Source organism: Rhea pennata, chromosome Z (genome assembly GCF_028389875.1).
Source record: "Rhea pennata isolate bPtePen1 chromosome Z, bPtePen1.pri, whole genome shotgun sequence".
Lineage (NCBI taxonomy): Eukaryota > Metazoa > Chordata > Aves > Rheiformes > Rheidae > Rhea > Rhea pennata.
In genome coordinates, this window is record NC_084702.1 from 72235688 (window position 1) to 72250302 (window position 14615).

The 14615-nt window shown below is 45.1% G+C and overlaps 1 protein-coding gene across 5 annotated transcripts in view; it reads left to right on the forward strand.

Annotated features, from left to right (window-relative positions):
- The window catches only part of FAM219A (family with sequence similarity 219 member A), a 97322-nt gene extending 84288 nt beyond the window's left edge, over window positions 1-13034 (forward strand). For 2 of the 5 annotated variants that reach the window (XM_062599037.1, XM_062599033.1), the window contains exons 4-6: window positions 1939-2019; window positions 2398-2452; window positions 3659-13034. In XM_062599037.1, the coding sequence (XP_062455021.1) occupies window positions 1939-2019; window positions 2398-2452; window positions 3659-3817 (295 nt within the window). In that variant the 3' untranslated portion in view covers window positions 3818-13034. The remainder of the gene's footprint in view (window positions 1-1938; window positions 2020-2397; window positions 2453-3658) is intronic. The other 3 variants (XR_009961119.1, XM_062599035.1, XM_062599036.1) reach the window with 3 other exon arrangements.
- The last annotated feature ends 1581 nt before the right edge of the window (window positions 13035-14615 follow it).

Here is a 14615-nt window from a genome sequence, read left to right on the forward strand (position 1 = left end):
AACTAGTACCATTCATCCCTTTGCCTCGTATCAGATCATGTTCCAGACTCCGACCCATGTTATTCTGTTAAAATTGATTGACTGTCTTCTCTCTGTAGTCCACTCTGAGCATAAGCTAAACTCAGATTTTGTCATAACATATTTCATGTTGGGTAACCAAAACCATCAAGACAAGAAGCTAATACTAGATCACCTGCAGATGAAAACAGGTACGACTGAAACCCAGCTTTGTTGCAAGTACAGTGGAAAGCAAAGGTAAGGACAGTTAGGATGTGAGGGAAAGACTTTGATCAGAGACAAAGATAGTATCACAGTTACAGAAAAATTAAACTTATGTATTGTTAAGAAAAAAGTAATTTCTCAACAAAAAGCTATAGTGGTTTTTTTAATCAAGTGAATTGCACCACAAAGGACTCTTCTCCCAGATTTCCGGATAGTGATTTGTTTATTCAAGACAGTAACAGCTGCCAGTGAGCATAATTGGAGGTGTGACTTGAAAATCAGAGAGTGAGCATGGAAGTCAGTACCTCTGACATCTCTCCAGGCAGGCTGCCTCTGCCAGATCACAGCTTCAGTTGCTGGTTCCAGACATCTTTGCTTCTTGACTTCCTTCCTAATTGCTTTAGGATTAGAAGGACTCTGAATGCTGTGGGAATGGTTCTGAGTTTTGTAAGTAGATCCCATTTTGTACAGTTCTCTGGTGCCAGAGGTTGGAAATTATATATAAATTTTAAAATTAAATTTTTAGTCTTGAATTTCAGTGAGCACAGTAAAAAAATGAGCCTGTATGCCTGCTTTGATGTAGCTTTGGATATATTCTGCTCTTCCTGAGCTTTGCCAGTCTTCAGTGCCTGGCAGGCCTTTGTATAAATTGTAACAAACAGCTTCCTGAAATTTTCTGGGGAGAAGCTGAAGAGCATTGCAGCTCATTAAAGAGTGGTTGGAGCATGGATGGGATGAATTATCATCTTCAGGTTTATATTTCCCAAACTCTTAGTGAAGCCCTTCTCCACTGTTGTGTGTCATTAAACACCAGTTCTTAATTTAGAAGCAGATTTGGGTTAATCCACTGAACAAGAAGGTGTTCATCCTACTCTTACTGTTCCCATGCACTGAACACAGACTCTTACTCCATTTTCCCGTTTTCTTGGTTCTTATTTAAATATGAACCAAAATCCTTATGCAGTTTTGTAGATAAAAAGGGAGTTGTGTGTTGTGAACCAGATATCATTGAATTAATGCATTTTTTTTTACCTAGAAGCTCTCAAGTCTAAATTCCATTACATTATTCTCTCAGACAATTAAAGGTGCAAACTCATAGTCAGCTTTTGTAATGCTTCTAATGAACTAAAAGTCATTATAAAATAATGGGATTTTGAAAGTGCTAATCTGACTGGACTTTTACACTGCACCCACCAGCTCGTATTTCTCATATTATTAAATTTAGGAGTGACAGCTCAGAAGTGTTCTATTGTGGGGGCTGCGTAGGAATTCAGACCCAATGGCTAAATCCCTGATTTTGAATAGCAGGAGTACCAAGCCACTTGCCCTTGCCTCCTTCTCCCATTTGCTTACTGGCCAGTGTCACTTATTCATTGCTAGGAAACACAAAACAAAAATGAGCAGTCTGATATGACAAACAATGCTGGCTGAGCAGGTTCACAAGAGTGAAGCACGGGGTGTCCCAACTGTTTTGTCTTCCAGAGAGGAATGGGTTCCCAAGGCATGTTCAGCATTCATTCTTGTGAAATTGCCCTAAACTAGCCAGAGACACAACTTACTTTCTCTGAGTTGTACCAATGTAAAGTCTTCATCAGTGAGGATGGACTTGTGAAAAAATGAAACAGGGAAAACCTCACTATCATGTGACTGTGCCCTAGGCTATGTATGGTACTGAGCTTTATTGTGTGGTTAATGGACAACATTTAATTATTTCAGGCTCGTCGTTCCCAATAAAGGCTATTCATCATTAGATCAGAGTCCAGATGAAAAGCCACTGGTAGCCCTGGATACGGACAGGTATGCAAAGTGTTAATAAGATGATACACCAGCCAGGTTTTTGTGCTAGAATGTAACATTGAAGCTAACTCCTCCTTGGACTTCTACTGAAACTATTCTTGCAGACCACTCTCCCTCTTCCACTCTCCCTCTTCCTTGCTGTTCCCTTTGGCATACGCTGTAAGTGGTCTCTGTGTGTAAACAAGTAGGAAGAGACATGAGTTAAGAGCACTTTTATTAAAAGGTCTGAGGTTCACAGATGAAAGTTGCTCTCCAAACCGCCTTGGTATAACTTCTCTGTGCCTAAAGGATAGCTTCATGGCACAAGATAGGACTAACTAAGGAATACAAATCTCTTTAATTGTTTCCTTCTTTGCTATATGTTGTCCTTCCTTGCAGTGATGATGACTTTGACATGTCCAGATATTCCTCTTCGGGATACTCATCAGCTGAGGTGAGTTATACTCTGTCCTGCCATGCTTGCCACAGATGCTAATATTAGAGCAGACAGAAGTGGCTTAGAGTAACCTGTGCAGCCACAAATGGCTATGTGAATCTGGAAGAGGTTGTGGCAGAAACTGTGTCATGTTTCTTCCTTCTTCAGTGATCTAGTTGGCTCACTTCCCTCACTGCTATGGCGCAGGCACGAATTTACCTGCTGTCTGTTTTCACAGCTATCTTTAACTTCACTCAAGCTTTTCCCAGTTCTACTCAGGCCTGCAGTGTTGGCCCATGATGTGCAAAAAGCATCAACCTGCCTGTCATAGCAGCTCAGCAACTGTCTACTTCCTAAGAACACAAATAGGGGCTCTGTGGGCATGCTGTTGTTTCCAGTTCCTGGGAGGATCAGGGTCACCCAATGTATGTTTACTTGAAGCAGACAGAAATTTCAGAGAGAACTTGCAATCCTAAACTTCTGCCCTTTCAAGGAGAAAAGGCAGGAACTTAAGGCTTGTTAATCTCTCTGTATTGTCTCTGAATATATTCCCAAGCCCTCTGGGGAATTAGCAGCTCAGCCTCTGGCTACTGTTTCTATAGGATCTGAATTTACATTTGGCCAACAGCTCTGAGCAGCCATTCTGCACACAAGCCACTGGGAGCTCTTCCCCCTTGCATCCCTTCTTTGGGCAAAATACCTTTGAAACTTTATCAAGAGTGGAGACCAGATCAAATGATTTGGTCTTCTCTGGGCCCTTGCATAAAGCATTGTTCATTCAGGTGTGACTAGACAGCACTTGAATCTGAATCTACAAAGAACCAAGTACTGCCAGCAGGGACTTTACCCCCTTTCAACTTCTACAGTGCCCTCAACTTGTAGGCGGGGCTGTCCTGCTGCAAGCCTGTTTATTATCATTACTATTACATTACTTTAAATGAGGACTCATCTTCATAGAAACAGTATTCCAGAATAAAATAGAATATTAACTTCAAGAACTACAGCTGCTCTGGAATGTCTCACTCTGTAGATATTCCTGTTCTGGAATAAGTGAGAACAACAGAAGGCAGTCCTTATCTGTGCTCAAAACCTGGGACTCTTCTGTTGGTGGAACAGTTGATAATGATAGGGAAAAGTATTTCAGAATAAGTGACCTCCCTGCACTTCCGACCTGTCAGAAGGAAGAAGTCTCAAGTATTTGACTGTTTGTCTATTTGTCTGTAGCAGATCAACCAAGACTTGAACATCCAGCTGCTAAAGGATGGGTACCGTTTAGATGAGATCCCAGATGACGAGGACCTCGACCTAATCCCCCCTAAATCGGTCAACCCTACCTGCATGTGTTGCCAAGCCACCTCCTCCACCGCCTGTCACATCCAGTAGTGAGGCCGGCAGGCTGTGATCAGTGCTTTCCACTATAACTGTAAAACTTAACAGCCATTGCTTCCTCCTATGGTAGGACGTGCACCTCTTTGTGTTCATGGAGCCAGGAGAAACCAAAAAATCCATTTTATGATTGGTTGATAAGTTATTTTAAGCTATGGTTAAACAAAGCAGAAGTTTCTCAAAGTGCCAGGCAGTGCCTAGCGGAACTGACTGGTCTGGAGAATGAATGCAGAAGAGCCCAAAGATACCTCCTTGGTAGGCACTGGAGATGATTTGTAAGGTGTCTGTTCCAGAATAGGAAGGATCAGATGGGGCTCCAGTTAATCCTACCCAACAAAACCAATCCATTTGCAAGATCAGAGTTGAGTCTGAGATGCCAGGGATTTTTAACCAGGGAAGGAGGTCAGTTCTTAATTCATTCACTAAACCTGATCAGTTTGTATCAACCAAAATTATTCCGTAATCAGGGCACAGGCATGGGAACAGAGTAGGGCATTCAATATTATGGCAGATCTAGCCAGGACTAACATAACACAATTCTTTCACTTGCAAAGAGATCAAGTAGATAGCATTTCACTCTGAGTCACTACTAACTAGAACTGTCTTGTCGCATACCAATGCAGTCTACCCTTAGTTCCACATTAAATTATCATCAATCAGATCAGATTCAATCTGCAATCCATCCAAACTCTTCTAGGATTCAGTCCTTGCTGGAGAATACCATGCTCATGGATACTCCAGTCACATTTACTGACTTCAGCCTATGCTTAATTCCTGTGAGACCCATATGCTTTCAAAAATGTTAAACTTTGTTCAAAAAAGAAAAAATTAGCCCTGCACCAAAACAGGACAAGCTGTAGAGTCTGAAGGTCAGTATGGAAAAAGCTAGTTGAAGAAAGCACATTTCTATGGGACTCAAACGTTTATGTTCTCTTGATGCTGAGTCTTTGCATGCCTACAGAAGAGATTTGTTAACACTGAAGGCATCTATGTGGTGGTGGCATACATTAACAGAGTTTTCAGCAGCAGAGAGAATATGAACAGATTCAGCTCAAAAAAAGCCATGAGAGGAAGCTGCTGTTTATCTCATCTCTTCCCTCTTCTGAACCAAGTTTTGTTTGTGTTAGAACACTGTCCTGTGTAGGGAACGATTGTGTTTATTTGGTGCTGGAATGATCAGGAAACATAGTGGTAAATTAGTTGCTGGACTGAATTACCAGTTCACCAACTGTTCACCAAATGAATGTACATTCATTTCTGGAATTAGGAAATGTGTTCTCTCTCTCTGGTCAGTCTTCAACTGTTGGCTTCAGAATACCTGGAACTCAGGTTATGATTGGGCTGGCATTTTTCGTTGAGAAAAAATCCTTTGACACAGACACAACTGTGTATTTTTCTGCTCTTTCATGAAGGACTGCCTGCCTTGCTTCTGTGCTTGCTTTAGATCCTGTGAAGGCAAGAAGTGAGGAAAATTATAAGTTTCCCGTGCAAATTTCCTTTCAAAATTCCTCTGCATCACAAGAAAGAGCCTGAATTCCACCCCAAAGTGCAGATCCTCTGTTTGAAATTTGCACATAGTTGGTTGAGTCTTTAAGAAGTCCTCTTAGTGATTAGGAAAAAACGCTTGTTTTTAAACATTACAGGTTTTTAACTCTGTGCATGCAAGGCACGGTATAGTACATGGTGTGATCAAAAGATCAGACACATAGGAATCTCTGGGCTCTACTATTCACTAGTTGACTGTGGCTGACCACTAAAGCTGTATTTGCCCTCCTCCATAAAACAGGGGCCTTGCTATCTCCCAGGGAACAGAGATCATTGGGCAGTGTTGCTTACTAAGCAGATCTGCTTCCCCGTGCAAAAGTGCTAGTTAACTTGCCAACTTCTCTAGGAAGAGAATGCTCCTTACTTGAATTTCTCCTCCTTTGTAATCACAGGTAACACTAAGAAAGAATATTTCCAAAACATTTCTTAAGAAGCACAAACCATCAGGTCCCCAATTCTTCACTTCTTCCTTCATGAGCCTGCTTTTCTCTCCAATGCTGGCTCAGGTGTGAGATTAGCCAGTTGACTGGAGGGAGAAGAAGAGCTCTCACAACACAGGCTAAGGAGAAGAAAAGGGGGGAAAAAACTTTCTTAAGGAGTCTTTTTCTTAAGTGTGGAATCTGGTCAAAACTTAACAGCAATCCCATGGTCAAATCAAATCCTACAGGACATGGCCAACTCTCTTTCAATGTTCATTGTCCTAAAGCAGGATTGTACAATTCAGCATTGGTACCATGCAAATTCCTTGTCCTATTTATCCTCCAGTTTCTGTGTCTGTCTCTTCCAAACAGGCTACACAAACTCAATCTTCCCCAGAACCTTTGCCCCAGAGCACAGAGCATTTTGCCGTACCTGCTAGAACAACGAGGTGTCCTGCTTACAAGGGTAAAGCTTGGCAGATTGTAGGTCGCATGGGTCTCTGTCACACTATCTCTGTGTTCAGGGAAAGATGGAGCAAGACATGCTGAGACTGAGTCTTCCAAGGCTACACCCCCCCTCTGAAGGACAGACCTCCCCTAATAACCTTTGCCCAGTGCAGCACTATGAAGTCCTTTTATTGCCCCTATTACTCGTCTGTTTTTTGCCTGCTACGTGCCCTGAAGCAATCCTACAGCCCTGCAGTTGCCCGCAACCCTTTGCACTGTGTGATATGGACCTGCTTTCAGCGTAACCCTTTAGGGTCCCTGGGAGAACACTACAATTGCATATAGGACTGAAAGAGATGAGTTTAAATATTATCTACAGCCAGTGCTTCCCCCCAAGTACAGAGAGAAGCACAAACCAAGTGTTTTTCCCTGCTCACAGAAGTAGTTGGTTGCACAAATAGCTGGTTTGGCATGATAGTACAGGACCATAAAATGGCAATTTTTTGGCTTCTCCTCTCTATGTTTTGTGTTCATATATTTTATTAGGGGAATTAAGTAGAAAGGGTGGGAAAAGTAGTTACCTGTGTAGGGTTGTTTTCAGGAAGGCTGAATGAATTAAGGCAATGCACATGTGGCTATCACAGAAAATGGACCACTAACCCTTCTGAACCGCAGCCCCTTAAGCAGGTTATGACTGTGGGGTGTGTTTGTTGGCTCGCTGTGGAATACAACAGACAACCCGGCAGGACGTATTAACTGCAGATTGGGTTGGCTTTCCCTGTCTGGTCTCACATTTGGACCTTTGCTTCAGCCGGAAAGTTTTCCTTGTGCCCTCAGTGGTGGTTAGGCTGTGGTGACTCTCCCTGGGAAGGTGTGTAGATATGTTGCCATTCTGTCACTGCTCTCCTTAGATCAGTTTGGGCTGCCATAGCCCAGAGAAGGCGAGAGCGAAGAGTGCAGTCCTGTCTGTCTATTATAGCATTATAAAGCCCTGAAGTCTACAAAGCTTCTGGGCACTGTTCTGGCTGCAGATCACTTGCAAGAAAGCAAATCATTCCTTGTTCCAGTCTTTGCACTAAACCAGATAGTCTTCTCAGGCCCCATTTCCAGTTCAAAGCCCTGCAGAATACCAAGGGGAGGAGCACAACAGAGCATGAAAGGCTGCATCACTGTCCATCTAAATTACCACGCAAATAGGATAACTTCTTATATTGACACTGGCCCTCCACAAAAGAATTTGCATTTGATGCCCCCTAAAGCCAGGCTGGGTTTTTGTTAGGACCTCTACAATTTTAGTATCCAAATTACCTGAGTGTAAGTGAATCCTTTCCTTCTATCAGATTTTAATTTTGTCCTTGAACGCGAGCTAGCTTTGGACTGCCAAGTCTCAGCTCTCAACTCTTGTCTCTCCTATCAGTCTGTAAACTCCCTATTTCAAGATACCTGTGCTCAAGAAAAGCTGAATGTGAATATCTTGGTGTTGAGAGAGGTGTCTGGGTACCATGATGTAGTCTGCCTTTCTGATGGTTTTATTATAGGATTTGTCTGGAAGAAGGCTGATGTCCAGACAACTATCCTAAAGGCTCATCTGATAAGATATCTTATCAGACATATCTTGATGTGAACCTTTGGAAGAGCACTGGATCATTTCTGACATTTCTGCATGCCCGCACCCAACGTGTATGTTTGGTAGTTGGGTCAGCCATGCTTGTCTGGTTATCTTGCCTGCAGATGCTTTGCAACTGCAAAAACAGGCAGCCAAGCCTGCTGCTGGACTTCAGAAGGGACTTCAGGAAGCTGTGCTCGCCCACGGACAGGATGGACTGGGCTGCTTCTGGTTTGGCTCTTCAGCTCCTTTCCCAGAAAGAGGCACCTGCTCTGCTCAGTTATGTATTGGCAGACACGTTTGTGTGAAATCCTGAGCAGAATTCTTTCCTCTCCATACGGACTGTCTTTGGACTGGCCTGCAAGCTGTACAAAAGAGTGCATGGGGCTTGGGAAGTACAGCACCCAGTATGTGACTGAAAAGAAAGAAGATGCTTTTGAAGAGAGGAAGGATCCAGCTGGGCACCAGATAGGATGACAAAAAAAAGAAAAACAAGTAGTAACTGGAAAGGTTGCCAAGTGCTGGCTTGGCCTAGGGCAGATCCCAGTTGTCCAAGTTAATCTGTCTCAGTGCAGTGCTGATACCAGCAGAGAGCAAAGTTCACTTTCAGATACACACACCACAGCCAGAATACTATTGCAGAGTCTGCTGGACTATTAGAGCACAGAAATGCGATCAGGTGTCCCTTTCTGCTGTTGGTACATGGTACATTCGTTGTAACCTCAGGCAGGTCACATCCCTGCTCCATGTCCATGCCTTTCTGCAGCATGAGGGAGAAACCTGCCTTCCCAGGATGCTAGCACCACCCTGCATGGATGTTGCCAAGTGTGTGGCAGGTGCCACTGATAAGATAGCTCTGCAAGCAAGATGCAAAAAGGATCCTGTAAAAGTGTTACAGATATTTTCAAAGTACTACAAAGAACAGCAACACAGCTCTCTCTCCCTCTGTTTACTCACTTCTGATGTTTCTTGCGTGTGCCGTGAGGCTGCAGAGTGGAGATTAATAGAGAGATTGAACAGCTTTGGGGGCAGATGTTTGGCAAAGATTTGTTGCCCAGTTATTTGGCAGCTGGCTTTTGCACAGCTGGCTTCCCAGTCTGCATGCTGCCAGAAGGAACATGCAAAGATTTGATGGCCCAATAGCACCATCCCCTGCTAGCAGAGTTAAGGAACTTAAGAGTGCAAGTGGATTTACAACTGAGATGGTCAGTACTAATGGGAAGGAAGAGAGCATTAAAGGATTCATTTGTGATATTTCCAGGGCAGTTTCATGCTCTTATTTTTTAACATTAATGTAATGATTTCATAATATAAAAAAGCAGTGTTCCCTGGGCTCTTCTTTTACTTTCCGTTTATCCTTCAAGCACACCTGGGATATGACTGCTCTTACCTAGAATGAGATAGGCTTTGTCATCTGAATGCTGCTTGGCTCAGCAAGCATGAGCTGTCATGAATTTATCCTGTCTTTGACCTTGTCACCCTTTAGAGCTGACTCACCACAGCACCTTTCCTTTTGACTTCTTGTATCTCAAAAGAAACATCTGCATAGATGGCAAAGTGCACAGCAGAAGTGCAGCTGGATTACCCTACTGGGGCTAACGGGAAGGCATGGGAAGATGTTCATTTTAAGGTGCTTTTCAGCTTCTAGGAGAATGTGGCATCATTGTCACTTCCTTTCAAGGCTTCCCTGTGCGAAGGATTGCTCCAAACTTTGAACTGCATCTCATCAGACAAAGCTGCCTGTGTTACAGAGCCACGCACACCTGAGGCAGAAGGCCCAGCATAAAGGAAGAGTTGGGACCTGGCATCAGCTACAAGAGATTAATGCCAGACTGATAGGGTGCAGAATTCTCACAGGAGCTTGCACACACATTTTAACTTCCTGTCATGTACAGCTGAGCTGTTGCATTGAGGGAAGCCTCCAGAAAATTACAGCCACATCCCCTCCTTCAGCCCTGGTGGCAGTGCTAAATGCACAGCAGCTAAATGCAGTCCGGCTGAGCGCTCCTCTGACAGTTTGCTGGGAAGGCAAAGGCCAGGGGCTAATTGAGGTTACCCAGAGCAGAGCACAGTGGCCCACACAAGCGGTGAGCTCAGGGGTCGCATGGGAAACCACATCTCGGAGCTGCACTGACACTGGCAGCACCACTTGCAGCTTTCTGCTGCAGCCACGGAGAGCAGCTCTTCCCACTGCTTCCCAGACCCAGCTGCCAGCAGAAACTGGTGATGGGTGCGAGCCCTTCTTTTCCTCAAAAAAACTGCTTCGGCAAAAGAAGTCTTTGCCATCGGTGGGAGCATGTCGTGCTAATTACGCCTGATCTGTGAAGCAGCCATTTCCATAGTAACAAGTTGTGATATAGGCAAGGAGATTACATCAGGGAGGGGAAAGTACAAAGAAGGCCTCATTAAAATTTGACTGCCTCAAACACCTAACTGAATGCCAGCACAGTAGGTACCAGGAAAAGAAAAGGCCACAAAAAAGCCATGCTGAGATGAGTCCCAGTACCCAAGGAGATGTTTACTCCTCCCCCCCCCCCCCCAGCAGCGTTTCTCCCCTAGTTGCCCATTCAGCTGCCCTGAGTGAGTTCACCCAGCAACATGGCTCTCCACGCTAGCTACCCTCTCACGTCTGGGTTGAGTGGCTTCCAGAAGAGCCAGGACTCCATTTGTTACCCGTCCTCCTCAAACCCACATGATCGAGGAGACACAAAGTTTGTTGAGAGATATAACACAGATCCAGAGAGAAAGTTGGAAAAATTAGACAAGCTGTCTTCACAACAGCCATTCTGGTTTCTATCACCTTGCTGTCCTTCCCCAGCTCATAAGAGTTTTCTGCTCAGTTTCCTGCATGGAAAAGCTGCCAGGGATAGCAGATATGTCCAGCTTGTAGCCACCTCTGTCCAGAGACAAATCAAAGGCAAACATCAGACCAGCAGGAGATTCAACAAACATGATGATGGGTTAGCTGCAGAGCAGACCTGGATTTCTCTTCAAACTCCCCAGTGAGCTGGGGACAAGGCTGTGTGGTTGGAGGTTAGCCGGACTAGAATAAAACCTCTGTCTCTGATCCAGCAAGCCGAGCTGGCCAGCTTCACCTTTCCAGGGTCGATATTGCGGAGCCAAGCTCGGGGATCCAAGGCCTGCCTCTCAGTAGTCCAGGTGCTGCCTTCGTGGGTCCGAGACCCATGGCGGAAGTGGGGTGGGAGACCTGTCGGCCGCCCCTTGCTGCACAGGGCAACACATTCTAAGGCAAGCAGAAGCACTGGTAGGGCCGTAGTTCTGCAGCAAGAAAGACTCTTGCCAAGGATGAAGTCTTTGCAGGGGAGAAAATTCAGAAAGACTTTTTTCCCCTTTTTGCACATTTTTAACCATTTTTACTCCTTCCACTGGGGTTACTGAACCCCCAGTTTAATAAAGAAGGAAATGAATCACCATTAAATAGTTTTCTAAAGGGTTCTGAAAGCAGGCGCCACTTGCATGCAGAAATCTACGTCTAACATGTTACTTCCAGACCTCCTTTTGCATCCCGTAGATGAGTCACCTTTTGTGCTGTGCGGGGACTGGGGTGGGAGAATCAGAATGCGTCAAACAGCTACAGCTTTCCAAGCGAACTCAAAAGAAGAATCAGACAACAAAAGGGGGAAAGCAGCAGCAGCAACAATAAAAGTATAACTAGTTGTCACAGGTAAACTTTGGTATCTGTGTCCAGTGGTTAGTTCTAGGTCGCAAGCCTTGTTATATTGCACACGTCCTCCTTTCACGCCTCTTTTTTCAAAGCAGCCGTTGTCTTTTTTTCCCCCATGAACTAATGATGAGCAGCAGAGGCAGTTGTACCAAAACGGCTCTCAGCCCAGTTCTGCGTCCCCATCTCCCATCCAAACCCAAGCCAGTCCAGACAACTGTTAACCATCATAAGTTGTAATTTTTAGTAACTCCACTTGGATTTCTTTCACAGCTTCCTCCACAAGTACTCTAGCAGGGAAGTACGGGAGGCTCTTGTATCCCAAGGAGCTTCTTTGCCCCCTGGCAGCACCTAGCAGCCGTGCACCTTACTGGGAATGTACTGGGTCAATGTTGGTGAGATCTGGCACTGCCCATCTTGCATATGTGGCAGCTGATGGGAATCCACTGGGGGAAGTGGCTACTATCCCTTTTCTTTTCTTTTTGGAGGGAGAGGAGAACATTTTTTTAGCATTACAATTATTGTCCACTTCCCAGTGGCCAAGTTAGGGGCTGCATTAATATTTGGGGTTGACTGGCTGCTTGGGCAGGCATGGAGCTTCACACTGACTTTCATGGCTAAATGTATCCAGAGCCTGGATACAGATCGGATTTCTCCCTTACCACAAAGAGCTGGTTGTGCTTTCAGCAGTGTCACTGGCACCAGTTCACGATTACTGGCAGACAGGTCCAGATCAAATTTGAACTTCCGTTTTGTGTCCTCAGCTTGAAGAAAACTAAACCCAAGTAAATGTTTCCAAGGTCTCCTTTCACCATGCGGTATGTGGTGCCCCAGGGGAGAGGATGACAGGAGGCATTTGTGGGTCACTGGAAGCGAGATCCTTTTTGGATATGTTTAATGAAAATGTCTTTTTGGCGGAGAGACCTCCTGACCTTTGCGTAAATCTCAGAGCAGGAGATGTATTTTCAACTGTCCTTGCATATAGTGAAACATAGCTGAAACAGCCAAATGCAAAGTAGAGTTAAACATAGGATTTGACCTGAATAACCTTTTAATTAGGAAGATAAATTTGTTGTAGCTTGACCTTAGTCCATGTTAGGAACCTGCTAATCATTTGACATGCGGAGTGCATTAATGCCGCACTTAACTTGGCCATTGGTTTTATTATCTGGTTTGGGGGTGTTTTTTTTCACTCCTGAAGCATCAATTTGCATCTGGTAAAGGTTTTAATTTTTCTTTCTCATTCAGAACATGTAGCACACTGTTGTACTTCTGTTCCCGTCCGCGTAGAGTATTGCCTTAAACAGATCAGTTGTGTTGTGGTTTGTTTTGTTTGTATTTTTTTCTACCATCAGTTTTATGCATTAATTTATTTTAAAAATGTGGGTTTTTTTGAAAAACATGAAACATGTATAATATTTTTTTTAACATTTCCATTGCAGTATTTATCATTGTTACTGGTTGTGTGTAGTGTAACAGAACTAATGATATTAAAAAGCATACATATGAAAACCAGCCTGCCAGCCTTTGTCATTGGAGCGGACTGAAAGGAGGGATGAGAGGGTACGAACTGTGGCTTTGCATCTGAGGCCCCAGCAGTCGCTGATACTGAAATCAGGGAATGGAGGAAGGAATGGAGAGAGCTGCAGATCGGACACTGCTCTGGCCATCCCCACCCCAGGAGGCGCTGGCAGAGCAGAATCCAGGGAGATGCTTAAACACAAGGTTTTGCACTGATGGCCTTCACTTGGGCCCCCAGCTCCAGCTCGAGGAAGACAAGACCTCTCCTGGAGGAGATCCTGGGACCAATGGGGGGCAGAGAGATGGTCTGTCAGTGGGGTGATCGCTGGAGCCCTCTTGGAAAAAGAAGGGCTTTAGAGACCAGCCCTGCCCTCACATGCGCACTCCCTCTCTGCATGGGGAAATAGCACAGAAGAAAAATCCTTTCCCGGAGACACCCTTGGTTGATGTGTTGTGTTTGCAGGGGCAGTCATGGTCTGCTGCCTGCCCTTAAGCAACGAAGTAGTAGGTTACATATGCTAAAGCTGGGAGGGGGCTTTCTTATTGTATGGGGAAGAAATGGTGCTAGATTTGGTCAGTCTTCATGCCGTGGTCAAAAGCAGCCTATCTGTGCCCAGGAAAAGCAACTGGTGTGGACCTGGTCCACAGGGCACAGTTAAAGCTGCCATGGCTACCCCCAGCATTGGGGAACAAATCCTCTGCAGGACTGTGGGGGCCGGGTGTTGGACTCCATCCTTGCAACTGAGCTGCATCTTTCCTCCAAAGAGTAACAGAGGCAGCAAGAAGCAATGGATCTATACACCGCCGACAGGTAAAACAACCCGTTCTGCTTTGCAGCCATTTCTAACCCTCAAAGCCATCGGTACAAGACCTGAGCGCTGATTCTGCAGTCCAATACCTTACTGTTTAACTAAAGCAAGACTGTACTGTGTTAAGCCCTATGTCTGAAGCAGAGGATGAATTTTAGCAAGGGAACACAGCCAGAAAGCCAGGTTTGAGGCTTCTGCCAGCCCTGGCTGGTTTAAGGGCCTTCTGTAGAAACAAACTGGGAGATGTCAGGCCCTTTCAGAGGCCAGCAGCAGCGCTTCATAAGCAGCTTCAGTTGAGGTTCAAGACTGCTGGCAACCCCAGTGCAGGCGACCAGCTCTCCCCGCAGTGATACAGCCTGGAGGGAGAGGCTAGACTGTGTCTTGGCTGAGCAGCATCAGGGGATCTCTCCCGCTGGGTGCTTTCCTCAAGCAATAACATTTTTAGGATAAAATTCAGCCTAAACATGTGTTTAAGATCTCATCAATCTGCATTAGTGAGCTTGAGCCACCTTTGCGTGGATTTGTCTGACAGCTGGGGAGAGTAGCACAGAAAAGGGTCAATACTGCTGCATTTCTCCTTGGCTCTCCTCCCACGCTGTTGCTTTGCTACATTTTCCTTCAGCTCATCCGTGGATGACCTAGGGCCACCAATGACAAATGAAGGAGCTGGGCAGTGGTCCCAGGACCCCGGAGGGAGCCGCAGCAGTGCCATGGATGTCTCAGTACCCTCCACTTCTGCTTGCTTTCTAGTTAACTAAAGCAAACC